The sequence below is a fragment of the Entelurus aequoreus genome, linkage group LG25 (assembly GCF_033978785.1).
Source record: "Entelurus aequoreus isolate RoL-2023_Sb linkage group LG25, RoL_Eaeq_v1.1, whole genome shotgun sequence".
Taxonomy (NCBI): domain Eukaryota; kingdom Metazoa; phylum Chordata; class Actinopteri; order Syngnathiformes; family Syngnathidae; genus Entelurus; species Entelurus aequoreus.
The window spans coordinates 4,338,206-4,365,503 of record NC_084755.1 but is presented as its reverse complement, the minus strand read 5'-3'; the positions used below and the strand labels follow the sequence as shown (position 1 = coordinate 4,365,503).

Here is a 27,298-nt window from a genome sequence, read left to right as displayed (position 1 = left end):
AAAAACACAATTGTAAGTGTATCTGGTGTTTTTATGTTGATTTGATAAAAAAATAAATACAATTAAAAAAATACAAATTAATTTTTATTTCATTTTATTTTTCTTGTGCGGCCCGGTACCAATCGATCCACGGACCGGTACCGGGCCGCGGCCCGGTGGTTGGGGACCACTGCTGCAGAGTGTTGCCCCTGATGTTAGCACAGGTAAACCCCGTACATCAATCAGCCTGGTGTGCCTTACTGGCTGCTAGTCGTGCGGTTGAACACAGACGGTAAGTACAAATAAATACCAATACTTGCTGGAAGAAAAATATCATGTTTGAAATAGTAATAGTAGAGGTCAGTAGTGTGTAAAATCTCATAGGTAAAGTTAAAGGCACGATATTACTGTTAGCTAGCGGTCGAAGCTAGCTAAACATAGCTCGTAGCATTAGTGTAAGAGATATACCTATTGGCCTTACTGATGTTTTAAGTTCATAGAGTGCATGGTGACAGTGATAACAATTTAATGTTCCTTTGAAAATACAGCCATGATTATTTGAAATCGGACTTTTAGAAATGAATAGTTATTAGCGCTGTTAACTAATTTGCGAAAATACGCTACTTCCGGTTTGACGCTAAAAAAAAACGTAATTTCGCAGTTAAAGCATTTGCTTACTTCCGGTTTTAAGTGAATACCGTACTTTCACAATGAAAGTGCTTTATTGTAATAAAGCTCAGGAAACTAGCTGTAAATTGCAAGTGATTTAGAGTGTGATGCAATGTGGACATTTGATCATACTTGCCAACCTTGAGACCTCAGAATTAGGGATATATTCAAACTTGAGAAACAGCATCAAATTTCAGTGAATTACAGCTACAGTATATATATATATATATATATATATATATATATATATATATATATATATATATATATATATATATATATATATATATATATATACATTTCAGTGAATTGCAGCTACAGTATATATATATATATATATATATATAGCTGTAATTCAGTGAAATTCAAGTATTTCTTATATATATATAATAAAAATACTTGAATTTCAGTGAATTACAGCTATATATACTGTATATACATACACGTATATAGCTGTAATTCACTGAAATTCAAGTATTTTATTATATATATATATATATAGAATAAAATAAATACTTGAATTTTAGTGAATTACAGCTATATATATATATATATATTAGGGGTGGGGGAAAAAATCGATTCGAATTCGAATCGCGATTCTGACGTTGTGCGATTCAGAATCGATTCTCATTTTTAAAAAATCGATTTTTAATTTGTATTTTTTTTAATCAATCCAACAAAACAATACACAGCAATACCATAACAATGCAATCCAATTCCAAAACCAAACCCGACCCAGCAACACTCAGAACTGCAATAAACAGAGCAATTGAGAGGAGACACAAACACGACACAGAACAATCTAAAAGTAGTAAAACAAAAATGAATATTATCAACAACAGTATCAATATTAGTTACAATTTCAACATAGCAGTGATTAAAAATCCCTAATTGACATTATCATTAGACATTAAAATAAAAAAGAACAATAGTGTCACAGTGGCTTACACTTGCATCGCATCTCATAAACTTGACAACACACTGTGTCCAATATTTTCACAAATATAAAATAAGTCATATTTTTGGTTCATTTAATAGTTAAAACAAATTTACATTATTGCAATCAGTTGATAAAACATTGTCCTTTACAATTATAAAAGCTTTTTACAAAAATCTACTACTCTGCTTGCATGTCAGCAGACTGGGGTAGATCCTGCTGAAATCTATGTATTGAATGATTAGAGAATCCTTTTGAATCTTGGCAAAAATCTTAGCCACACGATTTTTAAATGTAATAGGACAATTAATTCATACTGACCAAAGTGGCTTCATGGAAGGTCGACAATCTTCAGACAATACAAGGAAATTGTTTAATGTTATTTACTATGCTAGAAGTCTCCCTTATCCCACAGCAGTATGTACTGTTGATGCGGAGAAAGCATTCGACTGCATAAACTGGTCATTTATGTTTTGCACATTACGTAAATTTGGATTTGGAGATAATTTTAAACAATGGATTAAGATGCTTTATACAAAGCCCATGGCATCAGTCAAAACCAATAATCATATTTCAGAACCTTTTTTGTTAAAAAAAGGAGTAAAACAGGGATGTCCTGCATCTGGATTATTATTTCATTTGGTTATTGAACCCTTAGCTGCAAAAATAAGAAGTGAAAATAATATTCATGGTATAAAAATTGGCTCTCAGTATAATAAGCTATCGATGTATTGTGACGACATAATTTTTTTACCTGTCACATGTTAACTCCTCTCTTCTTTATATCAATAATGTCATCACTGAATATGACTGTTTATCAGGATATAAAGTTAATTGGGACAAATGTGACATATTACCACTTAATAAACACTGCAAGAAATTATAAGTTCAGAACTCCAAAATTAAATTGTATTGCAATATTATGGTATTGTTGTGTATTGTTTTCAAAAACAAAAAAAACAAAAAAAAATCGTTTTGAATCGAGAATCATTTTGAATTGGAAAAAAAAAAAAATCTATTTTGAATCGAATCGTGGGACACCCAAAGATTCCCAGCCCTAATATATATATATATATATATATATATATATATATATATATATATATATATATATATATATATAATATAGCTGTAATTCACTGAAATTCAAGTATTTCTTATATATATATATATAAAAGAAATACTTGAATTTAACTGAATTACAGCTATATATATACATATATATATACATATAGCTGTAATTCACTGAAATTCAAGTATTTATTTTACTATATATATATATATATATATATATATATATATATATATATATATATATATATATATATATATATATATATATACATATTAGGGCTGCAACTAACAACTAATTTGATAATCGATTAATCTGTCGATTATTACTTCGATTAATAGTCGGATGAAAGAGACAAACTACATTTCTATCCTATCCAGTATTTTATTGGAAAAAAACAGCATACTGGCACCATACTTATTTTGATTATTGTTTCTCAGCTGTTTGTAAATGTTGCAGTTTATGAATAAAGGTTTATAAAAAAAAACAATAAAACATTCAAATAAATAAATGTAAAAAAAAAGTACCCTCTGCGCATGCGCATAACATAGATCCAACGAATCGATGACTAAATTAATCGCCAACTATTTTTATAATCTATATTAATCAATTTAATCGATTAGTTGTTGCAGCTGTAATATATATATATATATATACATATATATATATATATATACTGTATATATATATATATACACAGTATAAGAAAGAGGATAGGGATGATGTTCGTTAAGAAATTATCAATGTCGATGCCATTAGCGAATCCTCTTATCGAACCGATGCCTTATCGAATCTCTTATGGAATCCAGATAGGTTGTTGTGTGTGCACTGAGTTCCAAAAGCCATAGATGTTATGTGACCGGGCTGGCACGCTGTTTATATGAAGGAAAAGTGGACGTGACTGAGGACAGCATGCGGACGTTAAAGGGTGAAGGTTTCAGGTGAGAGAGGACGCTAAAGGCACGCCCCCAATATTGTTCTCCGGGTGGAAATCGGGAGAAATTCGTGAGAATGGTTGCCCCGGGAGATTTTCGGGAGGGGCACTGAAATTCGGGACTCTCCCGGGAAAATCGGGAGGGTTGGCAAGTATGCATTTGATGCTGTTTCTCAAGTTAGAACATAGCAAATGTAATGGAAATGTGTACTTAGTTTTATTGTAAAATGAGGAATGTTTGACAACCACAGAAGTGGTGAACAGTGACGTATACGTAGGCATGTGTTGATAATCTATACCTCAATAACAATAAATAAAAACACATTCAGCACGTGTTACATAAGCGTGACTTCGTAAAAAAAGAGTGCGGGTACTTTCCTGGCCCACCTGTAGTCCAGACTTGTCTCCCATCAAAAATGTGTGGTGCATTATGAAGCGTAAAATACGACAGCGGAGACTGTTGAACGACTGAAGCTCTACATAAAACAAGAATGGGAAAGAATTCCACTTTCAAAGCTTCAACAATTAGTTTCCTCAGTTCCCAATCGTTTATTGAGTGTTGTTAAAAGAAAAGGTGATGTAACACAGTGGTGAACATGCCCTTTCCCAACTACTTTGGCACGTGTTGCAGCCATGAAATTCTAAGTTAATTATTATTTGCAAAAAAAAAATAAAGTTTATGAGTTTGAACATCAAATATGTTGTCTTTGTAGTGCATTCAATTGAATATGGTTTGAAAAGGATTTGCAAATCATTGTATTCCATTTAACACAATTTCCCAACTCATATGGAAACGGGGTTTGTAGAAAGTATTGGAAACTCAAGACAGCCATGACATTATGTTCTTTACAAGTGTATGTACACTTTTGACCACGACTGTAAGTACATAGTGTTCGTCATTACATCTGTAAGTGGGCGGGATATAATTCCTAAAACACATTGGGAGAGTTGGCAAACTCTAGGCTTTGGCTTAAACAGCATCTGGAAAATAAAGTGACAAACTAGCAGAATACCTGCTTTTTATTTGAAAAATTAGTACTGATGGTGTGAATCTTCAGATCATTTCCTTCATGTACCAGTCAGGCAGGAAAGAGTAGGAGGAGTCCTTGTGTACAGAGTAGGTCACATCGCAGCGTGGGTTCCAGGAGAACAGATACACCACACTGCACCAGAGAGAATAACTGTCAGAAAAGGGCTTAAAAGTTATTTTTTAAATAATTCAAAATAACTCACCGATGATCATCTTCAGTTATGACACGTTTGACAAAAGACAGGAAGTCGTTGCAGAAGTTCATGCAGACTGTTGGCTTCCAACACTTGTCCTCCTTCTGCTCAAAAGAGGAAATGGTTTCTGCGACAATGCATTGACATCCATAGAAAATGGATGGATGCATTGGCATTAAACAACAATTCTACCTTGATTAGCTGTGAAATCTTGGAGAGCTGAAAGGTCTCCACGGACACAACAATCCCCTCGTCATCCCGGAAGCCTGCGACGATGCGGGGGACTCCGGGGAGGAAGGACTGTGCCCACCACTTGAGTAGTTTGAACCTGGTGAGGAAACCGTACAGGAGAAGCTAAATTCAAGAACTATGCACAATATCCAGTGTTTCTTATAAATATATGTATGTGTGGCGGTGCACCGCAACCCAAACACAAATAAATAGTGGTATACACGGCTTATAAAACCTGTGGAAGTTGCTGCGCTGTTTGGGAGTACAGATCTCTGCGGACGTCTTCAGTTCCACGTAGCAGGAGGGAGGAGACGGAGAGTCGGGGTCTTTATCCCGGCAGTCCACCTCACCGGAGAACAGGAGCCTGTGATCTGAAAGGCGGGTTTGGACCACGGTGCAGAAGGCCTCGTTTGTGTTGACCACGCCACTCGGATCAGGTGATCCGTCGACCTTATCTTTAGAGGATGGCACATTTATATTTAGAAAACAACCCAACCTCAATTTGCCTAAATATCAATTCAGTGAGCATCTAAAAGTGTTTTTGGCTGTTTATTGTTGAAGGTCCCGCATAATATCCATCCATCCATCCATCCATCCATTTTCTTCCACTTATCCGAGGTTGGGTCGCAGAGAAGCCCAGACTTTCCTCTCCCCAGCCACTTCATCCAGCTCTTCCCGGGGGATCCCGAGGCGTTCCCAGGCCAGCCGGGAGACAGTCTTCCCAACGTGTCCTGGGTCTTCCCTGTGGTCTCTTACCGGTCGGACGTGCCCTAAACACCTCCCTAGGGAGGCGTTCGGGTGACATCCTGACCAGATGTCCGAACCACCTCATCTGGCTCCTCTCCATGTGGAGGAGCAGCGGCTTCACATTGAGCTCCTCCTGGATGGCAGAGCTTCTCTGCGGAGGAAAGTCATTTGGGCCGCTTGTACCCGTGATCTTGTCCTTCCGGTCATAACCCAAAGCTCATGACCATAGGTGAGGATGGGAACGTAGATCGACCGGTAAATTGAGAGCTTTGCCTTCCGGCTCAGCTCCTTCTTCACCACAACGGATCGATACAGCGTCCGCATTACTGCCGACCGCCTGTCGATCTCACGATCCACTCTTCCCCCACTCGTGAACAAGACTCCGAGGTACATGAACTCCTCCACATGGGGCAAGATCTCCTCCCCAACCCGGAGATGGCAGTCCACCCTTTCCCGGGCGAGAACCATTGACTCGGACTTGGAGGTGCCGATTCCCATCCCAGTCGCTTCACACTCGGCTACGAACCGATCCAGTGAGAGCCGAAGATCCTGGCCAGATGAAGCCATCAGGACCACCTAGTGGTTAGAGTGTCCGCCCTAAGATCGGTAGGTTGTGAGTTCAAACCCCGGCCGAGTCATACCAAAGACTATAAAAATGGGAGCCATTACCTTCCTGCTTGGCACTCAGCATCAAGGGTTGGAATTGGGGGTTAAATCACCAAAATGATTCCCGGGCGCGGCACCGCTGCTGCCCACTGCTCCCCTCACCTCCCAGGGGGTGAACAAGGGGATGGGTCAAATGCAGAGGACAAATTTCACCACACCTAGTGTGTGTGTGACAATCATTGGTACTTTAAGACTAGTTTAAAGTTTTCTTCATTGAAAAGTACAGTGCTTTTCCTTCAAAAATAAGGACATTTCAATGTGACCCCAAACTTTTGAACGGTAGTGTGTATATATATATATATATATATATATATATATATATATATATATATATATATACATTGTCTTTATAATCCGTTTTGTCATTTAACATCAATTAACATTGATGTTCATCAACATTTAGGGGACGGCGTGGCGAAGTTGGGAGAGTGGCCGTGCCAGCAATCTGAGGGTTACTGGTTCAATCCACCTTCTACCATCCTAGTCACGTCCTTTGTGTCCTTGAGCAAGACACTTCACCCTTGCTCCTGATGGGACTGGTTAGCGCCGTGCATGGCAGCTCCCGCCATCAGTGTGTGAATGTGTGTGTGTGAATGGGTGAATGTGGAAAATAGTGTCAAAGCGCTTTGAGTTCCTTAAAAAAGGTAGAAAAGCGCTATACAAGTATGACCCATTTACCATTGTCACGTTATCGATGGGAAAATTCATTTTTAGACAATATGATTTGCCTGAGCGGCTAGGAGACACCAAGAGTAACAAGCGGTAGAAAATGGATTAGAAAGGAAAGATTAAAAAATAAAAAAAATTACTTGGGACTCCCTGTGGGCCGGATTTTGGATGCTGGGGGGCCGGATCCGGGCCACGGGCCGTAGTTTGGGGACCACTGATATATACATACATACATATATGTACTGTATATATATACATATGTATATATACATACATATCCATATATATACATACATATTTATGTATATATATATATATATATATATATATATATATATATATATATATATATATATATATATATATATATATATATATATATATATATATATATATATATATATATATATATGAAATATATGTTTAATGTACCCTAAGATTTTTTTGTTAAAATAATTTTTGTGATGCCGAAGTACTGAAAAGTATCTCAATAATTTTGGTACCGGTACCAAAATATTGGTTTCGGGACAACACTAGTCCAGAGTGTAAACCCGCCTTACGCCCGAATGCAGCTGGGATAGGATCCAGCCACCCTCACGACCCCGAGAGGGACTAGCGGTAGAAAATGGATGGATGGATATTACATACAACAATGCTAGCATAGCTATGTGACCTACAGTGCTAAAATGACACTTATGTTTTGACAGCAGCATCACTCTAGTTAACCATATTTGCTTGACAAACAACAAAATAAAGATACAGCTCCCTAGTCTGTAGCTGTTATGGATAATTAGCAGAGCTATATTTTAAGATGTGTAGCAAAGCCTCTTTTTAAAACTATATGCAAGGATCAAATAGACCCTCCTACCTGAGCATGTGTACTGCTCAAACTTGTACCCCCAGTACATCATCGCCTTATGCCGCTCGGTACGGTTCTCCTGATCCCTGCGAGCCGCTTCCGTCTCCACTTCACTGATGTAATGTGTTCCTTTGAACTTTGTGACGGCCAGCAACCAGCCCTCTCGTGTTTCGTACGGTGTGGTCAGCAGTTTGGTCAAATGGCCACGCCATGTCACAAAGTCGACATCTAAAGCTCTGAGGAGAGAGCACAGGAAGAGGCATTGACGGTCACGTCCAAGTGGAAAGTGTAACAGTGTTGGCTCTATGGAGGTCGATAAATCTTACGATGAATGCGAGGAATCTGTCCTCCGTGCCACTTTGGATCTGTTGGCCAAAATCCACCGAAGGATGTGATCCAGCTTTTCTTTCACACGCTCGTCCCTCTGTATAAAGCGGTCTTTGTATCCATCTTTCAAATCAAAATGTGGACCTTTCTCAGGTTCTACATAGTATCTCATCTGCCTGCTGTCGTTGAAGAATCTACGCTGAGAGTCCAGGGAAAAGGAACCTACTTCGACAGGCTGCCTGTACAGCGGGAAGTCTCTTTGGTAGAGCTCCCTTCTGGTGCTCAAAGCCGGGGCGCTCGGTTGCTGAGCTGATGGCCCGGACTGGTGATGGCGGTGGTTTGCTTTGAAGGATTTATGTTCCCTGTCATTTTGTTCAGCGTCCTCGCTCCATCTCTTGCACGCTGACTGCTGGTGCTGCAGGCCGGAACCGTGCTGGGTCATTCTTGTCTACAAGGAGGAGAAGGCACAATCATGCTGAAGACACCACAATAAAAAAATATGTTTTAACTTTAAAATGCTGATTTATATGGAAGCACGTGTGAATAATAAAAAGCGTGTAAAGAATGTGAGCTAAAATTGGCATAGATGGTATTACTGCAAGCATGAGTACTTATTTATTTAGTTTATTTCGAACATGGACACACTTACAGTGTAATACATCACACAATGTCATATTATTTCACTTTACAGCATGTCCGAAAAGGAGTAGGAAGAAGCAAAGCTTATTTAATCCTACACCTTTCCCACTTCAGAGCGTTTACAAATACATAAGTTCAATTACCGACTTCCTTTTGTAGCACAATGACATCCGTGAATGATTAATACAGCAGTTTTTGTATTAAATAATTAAGTCAGTCATGAGATGACTGAGATGAAGAATATCCCATTTTCAATAAGGTTGACGGTGTTTCCCACAATTCTTCTTCTTTGTACTTATGCTAGATCCACTCGATGTCCCCTCCAAGGTTCACTCGATGTCCCCTCCAAGGTTTCTCATTGTCATCCCATTGGGTTGAGTTTTTTCTTGCCCTGATGTGGGATCTGAGCCGAGGATGTCGTAGTGGCTTGTGCAGCCCTTTGAGACACTCGTGATTTAGGGCTATATAAGTAAACATTGATTGATTGATTGATTGTACTTTGTAAGCACTATTATATTTGAACAACCTCTTAAAACTGGATCATATCTGTACATTGTTGAACCTCTTTAGAATAGAATAGAAAGTACTTTATTGATCCCTGGGGGAAATTCAGCACCACAGTTCGCTCACAATGGACAAGAAATACTATAAAGCATTATTCACATGTGAATAATATAAAAACAGTCTATTATACGGCATTATTCGCATGTGAATAATATAGTCTATTATACAGCATTATTCATGTGTGAATAATATAAAAACAGTCTATGATACGGCATTATTCACATGTGAATAATATAGTCCATTATACAGCATTATTCACATGTGAATAATATAGTCCATTATACAGCATTATTCACATGTGAATAATATAGTCTATTATACAGCATTATTCACATGTGAATAATATAAATACAGTCTATTATACGGCATTATTCACATGTGAACATTTAAGTAAAGCCAAGAAGGAACATATGCATTATTACTTAATCCATTCCATAATTTAATTCCACATACTGATATACTAAAGATTTTAAGTGTTGTACGAGCATAACAATGTTTTAAATTTGATTTTCCTTTAAGGTTATATTTCTCTTCTTTAGTTGAGAAGAATTTTACATTCTTGGGTAGCAGGTTATACTTTGCTTTATATATAATTTTAGCTATTTGCAATTTTACCAAATCATCAAACTTCAATATTTTTTACTCAATAAAGTGTTAGTATGTTCTCTATATCTAACATTATGTATTTATCTAATTGGTCTTTTTTGTAACACAGTTAGTAAATGTAAATGGTAAATGTGTTATACTTGTATAGCGCTTTCCTACCTTCAAGGTACTCAAAGCGCTTTGACACTATTTCACCATTCACCCATACACACACTGATGGCTGGAGCTGCCATGCAAGGCCCTAACCACCACCCATCAGGAGCAAGGGTGAAGTGTCTTGCTCAAGGACACAACGGACGTGACGAGGTTGGTAGTAGGTGGGGATCGAACCAGGAACCCTCAGGTTGCTGGCACGGCCACTCTCCCAACTGCGTTCGTGTGATTTATTTTAGTTAGACGGTCCTGTACTGCAGTTCCTACCTGTTGTTTCCGTACATCCGAATAGGGAACGGACGTGTGTTGATAAAAGATGAGCTCGGCGAAGGACTACGCTCCGTTTAAAAAAAAAATGTTTTAAAGTGCCATACTGTGGAAGTGACTTTTCCTATTTTATCCACTATTACTTCGATCTTTGCAGCACTCATTTTTTATTTATTTCACTCTGTACAGAGAATCAACAGCCGTTGAAAAAACTGGCAGCTCAGTTGCCAGAACTCCACCGCAAAAAAGCAGTTTTCTAATTACAGTAGGGGTGTAACGGAACGTGTATTTGTATTGAAACGTTTCGGTACGGGGGATCCGGTTCGGTTCGGAGGTGTACCGAACGAGTTTCCACACGGACATATTAAGTAGCGTAACGCACGTTTTGTAAACAATGCACACCGAGGCACAACACACGGCATGCTAGCAGCGGGCTACGGGCTAGGATAGACTGACCATACGTCCTCTTTTCACCGGACATGTCCTCTTTTGCGGAGCTGTCAGGGCGGAGTTTCTTAAATGCCTCAAATGTCCGGCATTTTGAGATAGAGTTGCGTGTATTTTCAATGTATGTTCAGGGTTAAGAAGGGGTTAAAAACAAAACAAATTGTGCTCGCAGCTGCATTGGTGAGGGAGGGGCAGAGACAGAGAAAGAGAGAGAGTTATGATAAACGCGCTTGCGTCGCCAGGCGTGATAGATTTATCACATTTAATTTTTTACTATCTATAGCAGGGGTGTCAAAAGTGGGCCCCGGAGGCCATTTGCGGCCCACAGCTAATGTTTTAAAGGCCCACGGCACATTCTAAAAATACTATAAAAATAAACAAAAACATAAAAAAAGTGAAATAAAAAAGCTTAAAGGTTAAATGTAATTTAGAAAAAGTTGCAATGTTGACTAATAAAACAAAGCTGTTTTTTTTTCTTTCAAACTGTCATTGCTCAAAACATAATATTGAATCAATATCAATGTTATTATGAATTATTGACCTGTCCAAGGTTCCCATTACTTCACATTAAATATTCCACCAAGAAAAATATTTTTGGTGTAAGATTTTGCAAATTTGGTAAATAAATAACCCAAAAATGTATATTTTGTTGTTTTCTTACTGTACTGAAAATGAACCGAACCGTGACCTCTAAACCGAGGTACGTACCGAACCGAAATTTTTGTGTACCGTTACACCCCTAATTTACAGTAAAAAAAAACAAAAAACTTTTACAGTAAAAGTCTGGCAACTGAGCTGCCAATTTTCTACTGCAAAAAAACGTAGTACCATTTTGCCACGTACAGACATACACCGTAAAATCTACAGTTAATAATTTTACCATAAGAATTTGCAATAAAAAAAAAAAAAATTGCTGCCAGTTTTTACCGTAAAAAAAACGCGATACTGTAACCTTCACTATTATATTTACAGAATATTACCGTGAAGGTAACATTCTGTAAAAAACGAGCGTAATAATTACGTAAAAATTCTGGCAACTGAGCTGCCAGGTTTTTTTAACCATAAAATCTACAGTTTGTTTTCTTTGTTTATAAAGAAAACAAAAAAAAGTGAATGAAGTGTACATTTGTAGTTGTTTCCCCATATTTCTGCACAATAACTCAGACATGTAACACTAGCGAGCAGTAGACAATGTAACGTGATTTTTGGCCCAGGACGTATTTTGCTTTATTCATTATTGAAATGTTTCTTGCCACCTTATGTTGTATATTTTTTTATATTAGATCACCAGTTAATTTTATCATCTTTTATTACACCCAAAAAAATGTGTTTCTTTTACCCTTTCAATATTTACTCCCGTCTATTTGTACCAACAAAGACAGTATTCCATTATTAAAAACCAGAAGCACAAAGTACAAAGGTCAGTACTTACCTCACTGAGTGCTGCAGTCAGTAACGCCTAAACACGAAGTTACTGTCCTGGAACGCATCTTGATAAATAAATAGGAAACATTTTTCTAAAAATGAACAAAAAGCAGCGGGAAGCTAGCTCGCTAAGCTAACTAGCGTCGTATGCTAACTCCAAGCAGCTCTCCCTCGTTTCAAACGGCGGCGGTCGCTGTAAACATTTATCACGCAGTCAGTTGTTTTGGAACATAAAGTGCATGATAAAATCTCAGCGGTTGATTTTGGTTAGGTGTTATTTTCGTAAAAAAAAAAAGAAATAAAACAACAACAGAGCGGCAGGACATGCAGTGACGGTGGCTACCAGAGGGGGTGATGTTATTGTTCTTCTTCTTCTTCTTTTTTTCTTTAATGGCGGTTGACAAGCAACCTTGTGGTGTGCATTAGCGCCACCTACTGACATGGAGTGTGGACCGAGGTGGAACTCGCTGTGTCACTAAGATACAGTCTGGTGTGCCGTGGGAGATGATCTAATTTCACCTATTTGGGTTAAAAATATTTTTTGCAAACCAGTAATTATAGTCTGCAAATGATGTGTTGTTGTTGAGTGTCGGTGCTGTCTAGAGCTCGGCAGAGTACCCGTGTAATCCATCCATCATCTATCTTCTTCCGCTTATCCGAGGTCGGGTCGCGGGGGCAGCAGCCTAAGCAGTGAAGCCCAGACTTCCCTCTCCCCAGCCACTTCGTCCAGCTCTTCCCGGGGGATCCCGAGGCGTTCCCAGGCCCGCCGGGAGACATAGTCTTCCCAACGTGTCCTGGGTCTTCCCCGTGGCCTCCTACCGGTCGGACGTGCCCGCTTCTCACCCTACCTCTAAGGGAGAGCCCCGCCTCCTGATGGAGGAAACTCATTTGGGCTGCTTGTACCTGTGATCTTGTCCTTTCGGTCATAACCCAAAGCTCATGACCATAGGTGAGGATGGGAACGTAGATCGACCGGTAAATTGAGAGCTTTGCCTTCCGCCTCAGCTCCTTCTTCACCACAACGGATCGATACAGCGTCCGCATCACTGAAGACGCCGCACCGATCCGCCTGTCGATCTCACCATCCACTCTTCCCTCACTCGTGAACAAGACTCCGAGGTACTTGAACTCCTCCACTTGGGGCAGGGTCTCCTCCGCAACCCGGAGATGGCACTCCACCCTTCTCCGGGCGAGAACCATGGACTCAGTCTTGGAGGTGCTGATTCTCATCCCAGTCGCTTCACACTCAGCTGCGAACCGATCCAGTGAGAGCTGAAGATCCTGGCCAGATGAAGCCATCAGGACCACATCATCTGCAATAACCGTGTAATACTCTTCCATATCAGTAGGTGGCAGCCGGTAGCTAATTGCTTTGTAGATGTCGGAAACAGCGGGAGGCAGAGTGCAGGTAAAAAGGTGTTTAATGCTTAAACCAAACATAGACAAAAGGTGAGTGCCCCTAAGAAAAGGCATTGAAGCTTAGGGAAGGCTATGCAGAACGAAACTAAAACTGAACTGGCTGCAACGTAAACAAAAACAGAATGCTGGATGACAGCAAAGACTTACTGTGGAGCAAAGACGGCGTCCACAAAGTACATCCGAACATGTCATGACAATCAACAATGTCCCCACAAAGAAGGATAAAAACGACAGAAATATTCTTGATTGCTAAAACAAAGTAGATGCGGGAAATATCGCTCAAAGGAAGACATGAAACTGCTACAGGAAAACACCAAAAAAAGAGAAAAAGCCACCAAAATAGGAGCGCAAGACTAAAACACCACACACAGGAAAACAGCAACAAACTCAAAATAAGTCAGGGTGTGATGTGACAGGTGGTGACAGTACACCTACTTTGAGACAAGAGCTATAGTGATGCATGCTTGGTTATGCTTTAAAGTCATGTCCAACAATTGCGACAACGACTTTTTACTGTCAACTGAGTTTTTTTTTTAAATGATTTCTGCTGGTGGTGTGCCTCCGCATTTTTTCAACGCAAAAAATGTGCCTTGGCTCAAAAAAGGTTGAAAAACACTGAACTATCTCATAACATCACAATATATATATCTGCCGTAGGCTATCTAGAAGGCTTTACTGACAACAACGCGTGATCTGACTGGCTATTGCGACTGTCTATCAACTGTATGTCCCCTGTTCGCTTAGAGCTCAATCTGAAGGCTCTAGGCAGATTTGGTACAGCATGGCAACACAAGCTATCTGAATTCTGATTGGATAAAAACTCTAAACTAAAAACAACAGCACTGGAAGGAGCATAATTAAATATGACATGAAGAGAATATGAATACTTTTACATATTTAGGGAAAATAAATGAAAAAATACTTTTATCTTTAATTATGATCATTATTTCTGGTTATGTTAGGCCAGCAGAGAAGGCCTTGCTGGCCCTGACGTCACACCACTGCTAGAATGTTATTCTTGACTCCTCAGTAGAAGAAAAAAAGGGCCCGCAATGACGATTTGAACCAGAGGGGGCAGTATTTCTAACTGACGCTTAGTTATGGAAGCGAAGAAGACTCGCCTAGCACAATAACAATTAAGCTAACGCTATTGGAACCGAATTCGAGCGAAAATATGTACGAACGAATGTTTTTTTGTCTGAAACAACTTTAAAGGTAAGGCTTGGTCATATCATCTCGCATTATAAAGAAACGTACACATGGGTTGTGACCGCTGTGATTGAAAAAAGTAATGTTTGAGTTTATTTCGAACATACGTGCATACAACATGATACATTACACATACAACATGCATACAACATTGATTGAAACTTTTATTAGTAGATTGCACAGTACAGTACATATTCCGTACAATTGACCACTAAATGGTAACACCCGAATAAGTTTTTCAACTTGTTTAAGTCCATCCATCTTCTTCCGCTTATCCGAGGTCGGGTCGAGGGGGCAGCAGCCTAAGCAGGGAAGCCCGGACTTCCCTATCCCCAGCCACTTCGTCCAGCTCCTCCCGGGGGATCCCGAGGCGTTCCCAGTCCAGCCGGGAGAGATAGTCTTCCCAACGTGTCCTGGGTCTTCCCCGTGGCCTCCTACCGGTCGGATGTGCCCTAAATACCTCCCTAGGGAGGTGTTCGGTGGCATCCTGACCACGTTAATCAATTCATGGTACAAATGATACATGATACATCACACATGCATGCATACAACATGATACATCACGCATGCATGCATACAACATGATGCATCACACATACAACATGATACATAACAATTTCCAGTTTCTCTATTCATTTGTACCATGAATTGATTAACGTGGACCCCGACTTAAACGAGTTGAAAAACTTATTCGGGTGTTGCCATTTAGTGGTCAATTGTACGGAATATGTACTGTACTGTGCAATCTACTAATAAAAGTCTCAATCAATCAACATGTTCGAAAAGGAGTAGGAAGAAGCAGAGCTTATTTAATCCTACCCCTTTTCCATCCTACTCCTTTTCCTTTACTTAGCAGTGGCTAAAACTTTAGTTCACTTCCTCTTCTCAATTTATTCACAATATACTCCATAAAAATAAATAAATAATAATTACTGAAGTAAGTTACATTTCATATGGTGAGATGAGTAAGATTATCTAGAAAATGAATGGATGAATGAAATAAATTCGGAATGTTTATCATGGTTCTTCTTCTTTGTACTTTGTAAACACCTTAAGTTTGAAGAGTTTCTTGAAGTGGGTCATATTAGTACATTGTTTGATTGCTTTGCTTAATCCATTTCATCATTTAATTCCACATACTGATATACTGAAGGTCTTAAGTGTTGCACGTGCGTCCAAATGTTTGAAATTACATTTTTCTCTAAGATTATATTTGTCCTGTTTTGTTGAGAAGAATTGTTGTCTATTCTTGGCTAGCAGATTATAGTTTGCTTTGTGTATAATTTTAGCTGTTTGCAAATTCACTATGTCGTGGAATTTCAGTATTTTCGATTCAATGAATAAAGGGTTTGTATGTTCTCTATATCCAACATTATGTATTATTTTAACTCAGACCTGGGTATTCGGCGGCCCGCGGGCCATATGCGTCCCTGTCCGGCCCGCGTGAGGCCAATCATAAATTACAAAATACATTTTAAAAAGTATCTATGTCGAGTGTGCAATACAACGGTGCTGCTTTTGTTTTGAAAAGCGTTTATTTGTATTACTTCCGTGTGGACGTATGCTCGTGCGCGATTGTGAGTGAATGTGAACAGCGGCAATCACAAATGACAAAATACATTTAAAAAAAACATCTATGCCGTGCGTGCAATACAACTGTGCTATTTTTATTTTGAAAAGTGTTATTTATGGGCGTATGTCCGTGTGTAACCTGTGAGTGAAGGTGCACAGCGACAAGTGATGCCCGGTTATCCCCGAGACGCTAAAAAGAGAAAAGTTGATGACGAATGCCGTGTTTGTTGGACTTTTACAGAGGATGCAGGATAAAGTGACAGAAATTGACATTTTTGCATTGTATTATACATCAGGAAGTGTTGTGTAAGACATTGTTAAAAATAAAACCATCAAAAGCAATCTGCTTTTGTATAAAGTTAAGTTAGGTTAAATTAAATTATTATTATTATTATTTATCTTACGGTATATCAAAAATAATTTGAGCAAAATTTAATTGAAATATTGTCGGCCCTCCAGCAGTGCTCAGGTTGCTCATCCGGGAAAAATTAATTGCCCACCCCTGTTCTAACTGATCTTTCTTGTAACACCGTTAATGAATGAAGTGTACTTTTGTAGTTGTTTCCCCATATTTCTACACAATAACGCAGATATGTAACACTAGCGAGCCGTAGAGAATATGACGTGATTTTTGGTCTAGAGCATGTTTTGCTTTATTCATTAACAATGATGATTAACAACATGTAGATTTAGCAATGATGTAGTCACGCTTGAATCATTTCCAGGTATGAGCAGGAAACGGGCTCTTATTTCCGACACGTTCAAGTTGAAGAAAAGACGAAATGGCACCCAGACGTTCGGCGTCAAAAGTGATGACCAAGGTGAGGTCTTCGCCTGGTTGGAAGCTACCGTTGCGTACTAATCCCTCGTGTTCAACAGGTCCCATTAACGTCAGAAGTAGCTTGGAGTACCTCATGACGTTGTTCCCCAGAAAGCTCTTCAATGACGCCTTGCCTCAAATGGTACTAAAGCACCAACTCTACAGCATTCACCAGGACAAGACTCTGGTGGACAAGGAAGTGGTGAGTGATGAAGTCGGTGTAAGGATGGAAAAAGTAGACTTTATCCAGGGTAAATCCCACCTAACCTTATCTGTGTCCACACACACTAAATGGTCGTTTAAGACCCCCTACGTCCGCCGGCGCAACGCCACCTAGTACGCATCCGCGGAAAATGCGCACTTAATAGTCACCTCCAGTGTTGCTTTGTGTGCAAGTTCTTAAATGTAACTTATCTGAACAATATCCAGTGTTGTGCTATTTCAATGAACTGGAATCCAGTGTGCTGTGGGGCCCTATTGTAGTCAATCACACCTGAGACATCATACATTAATCACATCTGTATTAGACACGTAAACAATGTGATAAAGAACATTTTACATCAATCAAACTAGGGATCCAGATATCTGGTCAGGACACTCCTCACTCTTTTGCCTTCACCTTCATTGTCCATTCCTTTTTGGTGACTTGATATACTCTGGACCTAGACGTTGAGTCCGCGACATACATGGCGGACAATACATGATACAGGTCTGCTTTGCCAGTCCAAATGCATTCACCGTATTCCTCGACGGCCAGGTAATACAAAGCACACGCTATCTTCGGGAGCTCGCATTCTCGTTGTTTCTCCTTCGACAAATGAACAAAGTTTTTCACTAAATAGAATCTAGGGGTGTAACGGTATGTGTATTTGTATTGAACCGTTTCGGTACGGGTGTTCCGGTTCGGTTCGGAGGTGTACCGAACGAGTTTCCACACCGACATATTATGTAGCCTAACGCACGTTGTGTAAACAATGCACACCGAGGCACAACACACGGCATGCTAACAGCTAACGGGCTAGGATAGACTGACCATACGTCCTCTTTTTACCGAACATGTCCTCTTTTTTGCGGAGTTTCTTAAATGCCTCAAATGTCCGGCATTTTGAGTTAGGGTTGCGTGTATTTTCAATGTACGTTCAGGGTTAAGAAGGGGTTAAAAACAAAACAAATTGTGCACGCAGCAGCATTGGTGAGGGAGGGGCAGAGACAGAGAGAGAGAGAGAGTTATGATAAACGCGCATGCGTCGCCAGGCTCTGCTTTTTATCCATAGATTTATCACATTTAATTTTTTATTATCTATAGCAGGGGTGTCAAAAGTGGGCCCCGGAGGCCATTTGCGGCCCACAGCTAATGTTTTAAAGGCCCACGGCACATTCTAAAAATACTATTCAAATAAACAAAAACAGAACAAAAGTGAAATAAAAAAGCTTAAAGGTTAAATGTCATTTAAAAAAAGTTGCAATGTTGACTAATAAAACAAAGCTGGTTTTTTTCCCTTTCAAACTGTCATTGTTCAAAACATAATATTGAATCAAAATCAATGTTATTATGAATTATTGACCTATCCAAGGTTCCCATTACTTCACATCAAATATTCCACTAAGAAAAATATTTTTGTGGAAGATTTTGCCAATTTGGTAAATAAATAACCCAAAAATGTATATTTTGTTGTTTTCTTACTGTATCGAAAATGAACCGAACCGTGACCTCTAAACCGAGGTACATACCAAACCGAAATTTTTGTGTACCGTTACACCCCTAGTAGAATCACAGCTGACCCGGCCGGACATTGGAAAGTTCTCTTGCCGTCTGAGAAGTGTTGTATCCCAGATAGCTGCAATGGCTTTCTCTTAAGGTATTCATGTGTGATTTCCACAAGCGTCTGTACATGTACAAGAAGGACAAACACGGGCATGTCTGGATGACTCGCCTCCATCTTTCCAGTGGTTAGCTCCGAGTTACGGAACCGCTTTACTATGAAGCTGGCTGTAGCGCGTTCTTTCGGACGTCACTTCCTCTCCGAACTCAGTTTGTAAACGATCAATGAGTCCGCACAAAGCTAAGAGCCGGGGATTCAAGAAATAGACGGCGCACTTAGCCTTGTAAAAATTTGTCCAAGGAGGGGAACCTTAAACGCTGGTTTAGTGTGGCTGAAACGGGGCTTAGGCTAAATAATTATTAGTTTAAGGGGTTATCCGGCTTAGTGTAGACATGGCCTTAGTCTACTTTATACCTGCATTATCCTTTCCATCCTTACCCTTTGTAACTGAGCTACCGTGTGGAACAATTTCCCTTGTGGATCATCAAAGTTTGTCTAAGTCTACCTGCTGCTTGACAACTGAATGTGATGCACACCACAAAATGCCGGCAGAATAAACTGCGCGAGGACGGCGAGCTGCTCATGTTCCAGCTTGGCTTCGACGCCGAGGCCTTTGGGCTGGTTTTTGCTTCCGACTACAAAACCAAAGTGCTGGCAGGAGAAGAGGGCAAAGCCACCAGAGCCACCGTGGACAAGTTCTTGGAGAAGGCGCTGACACCCTCCACGGATCTCAGCTTCAACAAGGACAAGATGCTCAGGGAGTTCCTCTTCTCGGACACTGAAATCACGTATGTACATTGTTCAATCTCCGTATAAATGACATTTGTAAAGTTACAAAGGACTTAAAAGTTAGTGTTATTTGCAGATGATACAACAGCATTTTGTTCAGGAGAGAACACACAGAAGATAATACAAATAATAACAGAAGAAATGAACACATTAAAAAGATGGTTTGACAAAAACAGACTATCTTTGATTCTCAGTAAAACTAAAATAATGCTATTTGGTAACAGTAGAAGAGAAAGTCAGACACAAATACAAATAGACGGAGTAAATATTGAAAGGGTCAAAGAAAATACATTTTTGGGTGTAATAATAGATGTAAAATGAATTGGAAATCTCATGTAAAAAATATACAACATAAAGTAGCAAGAAAGACGTCAATAATGAATAAAGCAAAACATGTTCGAGACCAAAACTCACGTCATATTCTCTACCGCTCACTAGTGTTACATATCTGGCTTATTGTGTAGAAATATGGGGAAATAACTACAAAAGTACACTTTATTCACTGACTGTGTTACAAATGTAGAATAATACATCATGTTGGATATAGAGAACATACAAACACTTTATTTATTAAATCACAATTATTGAAATTCAACCATTTGGTGCATTTGCAAACATCTAAAATAATACACAAAGCAAACTATAACCTGCTAGCCAAGAATGTACAACAATTATCTTCAACAAAAGAGGAGAAATATAACCTTAGAGAAAAATGTAATTTAAAACATTTGTACGTATCAGTATGTGGAATTAAATGATGGAATGAATTAAGCAAATCAATCCAACAAAGCTAGTTAGAGATGCTACCTCAGTAGAAGCATTTAAGTCCCATCTTAAAACTCATTTGTATACTCTAGCCTTTAAATAGACCCCCTTTTTAGACCAGTTGATCTGCCGTTTCTCTTCTGCTCTCCCCCTCGCCTGTGCATCGGTTGGGGTCGTCTCTGCGCTGCTGACCTGTCTCCGCTCGGGATGGTCTCCTGCTGGCCCTACTATGGACTGGACTCTCACTATTATGTTAGATCCACTATGGACTGGACTCTCACTATTATGTTAGATCCACTATGGACTAGACTCTCACTATTATGTTAGATCCACTATGGACTGGACTCTCACTATTATGTTAGATCCACTATGGACTAGACTCTCACTATTATGTTAGATCCACTATGGACTGGACTCTCACACTATTATGTTAGATCCACTATGGACTGGACTCTCACTATTATGTTAGATCCACTATGGACTGGACTCTCACACTATTATGTTAGATCCACTATGGACTGGACTCTCACACTATTATGTTAGATCCACTATGGATTGGACTCTCACACTATTATGTTAGATCCACTATGGACTGGACTCTCACTATTATGTTAGATCCACTATGGACTGGACTCTAACTATTATGTTAGATCCACTATGGACTGGACTCTCACACTATTATGTTAGATCCACTATGGACTTGGCTCTCACACTATTATGTTAGATCCACTATGGACTGGACTCTCACTATTATGTTAGATCCACTATGGACTGGACTCTCACACTATTATGTTAGATCCACTATGGACTGGACTCTCACTATTATGTTAGATCCACTATGGACTGGACTCTCACTATTATGTTAGATCCACTATGGACTGGACCCTCACACTATAATGTTAGATCCACTATGGACTGGACTCTCACTATTATGTTAGATCCACTATGGACTGGACCCTCACACTATTATGTTAGATCCACTATGGACTGGACTCTCACACTATTATGTTAGATCCACTATGGACTGGACTCTCACTATTATGTTAGATCCACTATGGACTGGACTCTCACACTATTATGTTAGATCCACTATGGACTGGACTCTCACACTATTATGTTAGATCCACTATGGACTGGACTCTCACTATTATGTTAGATCCACTATGGACTGGACTCTCACACTATTATGTTAGATCCACTATGGACTGGACCCTCACACTATAATGTTAGATCCACTATGGACTGGACTCTTACTATTATGTTAGATCCACTATGGACTGGACTCTCACACTATTATGTTAGATCCACTATGGACTGGACTCTCACTATTATGTTAGATCCACTATGGACTGGACTCTCACTATTATGTTAGATCCACTATGGACTGGACTCTCACTATTATGTTAGATCCACTATGGACTGGACTCTCACTATTATGTTAGATCCACTATGGACTGGACTCTCACACTATTATGTTAGATCCACTATGGACTGGACTCTCACTATTATGTTAGATCCACTATGGACTGGACCCTCACACTATTATGTTAGATCCACTATGGACTGGACTCTCACACTATTATGTTAGATCCACTATGGACTGGACTCTCACTATTATGTTAGATCCACTATGGACTGGACTCTCACACTATTATGTTAGATCCACTATGGACTGGACTCTCACACTATTATGTTAGATCCACTATGGACTGGACTCTCACTATTATGTTAGATCCACTATGGACTGGACTCTCACACTATTATGTTAGATCCACTATGGACTGGACCCTCACACTATAATGTTAGATCCACTATGGACTGGACTCTTACTATTATGTTAGATCCACTATGGACTGGACTCTCACACTATTATGTTAGATCCACTATGGACTGGACTCTCACTATTATGTTAGATCCACTATGGACTGGACTCTCACTATTATGTTAGATCCACTATGGACTGGACTCTCACACTATTATGTTAGATCCACTATGGACTGGACTCTCACTATTATGTTAGATCCACTATGGACTGGACTCTCACACTATTATGTTAGATCGACTATGGACTGGACTCTCACACTATTATGCTAGATCCACTATGGACTGGACTCTCACACTAGATTCCAAGCATGTAAAGACTTAGTATAGTTGAAGACTTAGTTAGGGTCATTAGAAAAGATGAGTGCACATCATAATGGCAGCTACACTTTACATCTTAAACATCTAAAACAATTATTTGTGAATGTCCAGCGGGCCAGATTGAAAAGCTTAACGGCCCCCGGGCCTTCATTGGTCCAGGTGTGATGTACTGCATGTTGATTGTCTGCATCCAGGCAGCTGGTGAAAGCCGGGGTGTTGACGGTGAGAGATGCAGGCAGCTGGTGGCTCTCCATTCCCAACTCTGGAAAATTCACCAAGTACTTCATACAAGGTGGGTGTGGAGCTCAGCGTCTCTGAAGGGCCCTTTCCCTAATTGCCTACCTCATTGGACCCGCCCACCAGGCCGTAAAGCCGTTCTAGGCATGGTGAAGAAGTCCAGATACAATGAAGTGTTGAAGGCCGACCTGGAGGGGCGGCGGACTCCCTCACAAGTCAAATTCCACATCAAATACCACATCCATGATATTGTTGGTGCCGAACTGCTGGAAAGGTAAACACAAATGACACACCTATGTTTTCTATGTACACACCCCGAAAGCAGTGAAGTTGTCACGTTGTGTAAATGGTAAATAAAAAGAGAATACAATGATTTGCAAATCATTTTCAACTTATATTCAATTGAATAGACTGCAATTTTTTGCAAATATTAGCTCATTTGGAATTTGATGCCTGTAGCATGTTCACAAAAAGCTGGCACAAGTGGCAAAAAAGACTGATAAAGTTGAGGAATGCTCGTCAAAGACTTATTTGGAACATCCCACAGGTGAACAGGCTAATTGGGAACAGGTGGGTGCCATGATTGGGTATAAAAGCAGCTCAGTCATTCACAAACAAGGACGGGGGCGAGGGTCACCACTTTGTCAACAAATGCCTGAGCAAATTGTTTAAGAACAACATTTCTCAAGCAGCTATTGCAAGGAATTTAGAGATTTCACCATCTAAGGCAGGGGTCTCAAACACGCGGCCCGCGGGCCAATTGTGGCCCGGGAGACGTTATTTTGCGGCCCCCACCTTAATATGAAAGTTTAATGTTAGTGCGGCCCGCGAGTTTTAAATGAATGGCGCTTGACAGCGTTGTGTGCGGAGCTGAAGAAATCTACCAATCACGTTGAGGCTCTCGACAATATCGAGGGCGTGCCGTGATGGCACTGTCATCAGTGTCCTCTAGAATCTGTCACCGCATCATCTTTTTCTCCATACTAACAGCGTGCCAGCCCAGACACATGTTGTATGAGGCTTCTAGAGACACACGCAGGTTATTGCAAGACATACTTGAGGAACAGCCAGACATGTCACACTGAGGGTGGTCATATTTTATTTTATTTATATTTTAACACTGTTACAAATATGCGCCACACTGTGAACCCACACCAAACAAGAATGACAAACACATTTCGGGAGAACATCCGCACCTAAACACAACATAAACACAACAGAACAAATACCCAGAATCCTTTGCAGCCCTAACTCTTCCGGGCTACAAAAACACCCCCGCTACCCCTAACCCCGCCCAACTCAACCCCCCCCCATCTCCCGAATTCGGAGGTCTCAAGGTTGGCAAGTATGCATTGACGTCACTTGCGTAATGCAAGCAGAGAAACATTTTGCCGCTTTTCTATGACACACGCTCTTCCTTCCTCCCTCCCTGCCTCCCTCCCTCGCCCGCCTGCTCGCTCCCGCCCCCGTTGTAAACAGTCCGGGCGGGGAAGACGAGCACTCCGCCGAAGGAGCGAGCGACAATACAAAAGTGTGGTGCACTGGACCCCAGCGCTGATACAGACGTGGTGATGTTAACCCGTTCGGGGCTAATTGTGCTACCGTAACTGTAAACTCCACCCCCCACCCTCCTCCCGTTGGCTCCAGACAGAGACGATTTTTGATGCAATATTTCTTTCACAGGGGCACCCCGACGTGTCTTATTTCATTTCATTTCATTTTTATTTATCTCCTTCATTGATGTGCATCTTTGATCGATAGACAATTATACCTCAATTTTTAAATTATACATTTACACACCAATGCCTGAGAAGGAGCAGGATGAAGAAAAATCTTATATTTTTCTGCCCCCTTCAACATAGTACGTAGTCTTACTTAATGATATCATATAAACAAACAATTACATCCAAATATAACGAAAACAAACAAAAAAACACAAGAAGTGCAAAACTTCATGATGTACAAAACGAACAAAAAAAACAAAATAAGTAGTATACACCTCACAGGATGATACAAAACAAATACAAAACTAGGCAAAAAATAAGTAAAATAATAAATATAAAGTAAAATGTAAACACTTATGGCTGTCCATATGATCTCATTGTTCTGTCCTTATATATTTTTTCAATTGGAATATATTTTTACAATCTTTTATCTCTTGTAAAGAGAATTCCATAGTTTAACCCCCACCACTTATATGCACATTTGTTTTAAAGTTGTCCTTGAATACTGATGTTGGAAATGACCTTTTCTTCTATGCTCTTCATTCTCAGAAGTGATGACAAACATTTTTTGTAAATTTGCTGGTAATGTTTTACTTTTAGCCTTAAACATGACACATAATGTCTGTAACTTTACTAGCTCCTGTAATTTCAATAAACCAGAATTAATAAATAATATGTTAGTGTGTTTTAAGTAATCTACTTTATGAATAATCCTTATAGCTCTTTTCTGTAGTTGATACAGAGAAAGTTGCGTTGCACAAGGAATACAATTTGAAACGTCATTATACAACTAGACATGCTGAGGAGTATGCAAAATACTAGGGGAGTGAACCGGGTTGCAAATTTTAAAACCAGTCTACTGAGGCAACAAGATTTCGTCAAGAAAGCAAGCGAAAAGAGCGATGCAGCAGTCAAAGCTAGCTACATGGTGAGTGAGATGGTTGCTAGGGCGGGAAAGCCATTCAAAGGAGGTGAATTCATTAAAAAGTGCATGTTAGATTTTTTTTAAGAAATCTTTTCTTGCGGCCCAGCCTCACCCAGTTTCTGCATCCAGTGGCCCCCAGGTAAATTGAGTTTGAGACCCCTGATCTAAGGTCTGTAATATCATCAAAAGGTTCAGAAAATCTGGAGAAATCACTGCCTGTAAGCCATGATATTACGCACCTTGGATCACTCAGGCAGTACTGCATCAAAAAGCGACATCAGTGTGTAAAGGATATCACCACATGGGCTCAGGAACACTTCAGAAAACCACTGTCAGTAACTACAGTTGGTCGCTATATCTGTAAGTGCAAGTTAAAACTCTACTATGCAAAGCAAAAGCCATTTATCAACAACACCCAGAAACGCCGCTGGCTTCGCTGGGCCTGAGCTCATCTAAGATGGACTGATGCAAAGTGGAAAAGTGTTCTGTGGTCTGACGAGTCCACATTTCAAATTGTTTTTGGAAACTGTGGATGTCGTGTCCTCCGGAACAAAGAGGAAAAGAACCATCCGGATTGTTCTAGGCGCAAAGTGTAAAAGGCAGCATGTGTGATGGTATGGGGGTGTATTAGTGCCCAAGACATGGGTAACTTACACATCTGTGAAGGCACCATTAATGCTGAAAGGTACATACAGCTTTTGGAGCAACATATGTTGCCATCCAAGCAACGTTACCATGGACGCCCCTGCTTATTTCAGCAAGACAATGCCAAGCCACGTGTTACATCAACGTGGCTTCATAGTAAAAGAGTGCGGGTACTAGACTGGCCTGCCTGTAGTCCAGACCTGTCTCCCATTGAACATATGAAGGCTAAAATATGAGAAGGGGGACTGTTGAACAACTTAAGCTGTACATCAAGCAAGAATGGGAAAGAATTCCACTTCAAAAATGTGTCTCCTCACTTCCCAAACCTTTACTGGGTGTTGTTAAAAGGAAAGGCCATGTAACACAGTGGTAAAAATGCCTTTTTTGCAATGTGTTGCTGCCATTAAATTCTAAGTTCATGATTATTTGCCAAAAAATGTGAACGTTAAATATCTTGTCTATTCAATTGAATATAAGTTGAAAAGGATTTGTTGTATTCTCTTTTTATTTAGCATTTACACAACGTGACAACTTCACTGCTTTTGTTTTACTATTTAACCTGGATATATTAGACACAGGCATCAGTCAAATACTTTTTTTTTTTTTTTTTAACAGCATCACAACAACTTCAGGGACTTTGTTACGATTCGTTGACTTCTGATTCAGTTCCTATCGACACCTTGAAAGACTTCATTTGTCCAAAATGTCTTATTAAAAAAAACCCTGTGGGTTCATCAAATGGAATTTATGATTTACCCTTTTGTGGTTTCACATTATTCAATAAAATCACATTTCAAAATCACATTTTGGTTT

At 39.8% G+C, this 27,298-nt stretch overlaps 2 protein-coding genes across 3 annotated transcripts; one reads left to right on the top strand and one right to left on the bottom strand.

The window, feature by feature from the left end:
- Window positions 1-225: 225 nt before the first annotated feature.
- On the top strand, window positions 226-27,298 carry LOC133642250 (inactive serine/threonine-protein kinase 19-like). 2 transcript variants are annotated; one of them, XM_062036341.1, is made up of 7 exons: window positions 226-271; window positions 17,341-17,436; window positions 17,495-17,637; window positions 19,811-20,046; window positions 23,149-23,246; window positions 23,318-23,465; window positions 27,101-27,298. In XM_062036341.1, exons 2-7 carry the CDS (start codon window positions 17,343-17,345, stop codon window positions 27,144-27,146), a joined length of 765 nt encoding a protein of 254 aa, XP_061892325.1. In that variant the 5' UTR covers window positions 226-271; window positions 17,341-17,342; the 3' UTR covers window positions 27,147-27,298. The 2 variants fall into 2 exon arrangements, with proteins under 2 accessions (XP_061892325.1, XP_061892324.1); XM_062036340.1 differs by lacking the exon at window positions 226-271 and adding an exon at window positions 14,907-15,049 and having other exon boundaries at window positions 27,101-27,295.
- dxo (decapping exoribonuclease) lies at window positions 4,594-12,763 on the bottom strand. Its single transcript, XM_062036339.1, has 7 exons — window positions 12,423-12,763; window positions 8,314-8,762; window positions 7,997-8,223; window positions 5,282-5,501; window positions 5,008-5,143; window positions 4,825-4,919; window positions 4,594-4,754 (listed from the first exon to the last, which is right to left on the bottom strand). Exons 2-7 carry the CDS (start codon window positions 8,754-8,756, stop codon window positions 4,646-4,648), a joined length of 1,230 nt encoding a protein of 409 aa, XP_061892323.1. The 5' UTR covers window positions 8,757-8,762; window positions 12,423-12,763; the 3' UTR covers window positions 4,594-4,645.

What these genes read in the sequence shown, in the direction of transcription:
- dxo (XM_062036339.1), bottom strand. Translation starts at nt 8,756, where the DNA reads ATGACCCAGCACGGTTCCGGCCTGCAGCACCAGCAGTCAGCGTGCAAG. An exon ending in AGATTTCACAGCTAATCAAG is followed by an intron (nt 4,920 to 5,007) that starts GTAGAATTGTTG and finishes TCTTTTGAGCAG; the next exon opens with AAGGAGGACAAGTGTTGGAA. An exon ending in ATAACTGAAGATGATCATCG is followed by an intron (nt 4,755 to 4,824) that starts GTGAGTTATTTT and finishes TCTCTGGTGCAG; the next exon opens with TGTGGTGTATCTGTTCTCCT.
- LOC133642250 (XM_062036341.1), top strand. Translation starts at nt 17,343, where the DNA reads ATGAGCAGGAAACGGGCTCTTATTTCCGACACGTTCAAGTTGAAGAAA. An exon ending in CTCTGGTGGACAAGGAAGTG is followed by an intron (nt 17,638 to 19,810) that starts GTGAGTGATGAA and finishes AAATGCCGGCAG; the next exon opens with AATAAACTGCGCGAGGACGG. An exon ending in TTCTCGGACACTGAAATCAC is followed by an intron (nt 20,047 to 23,148) that starts GTATGTACATTG and finishes GTCTGCATCCAG; the next exon opens with GCAGCTGGTGAAAGCCGGGG.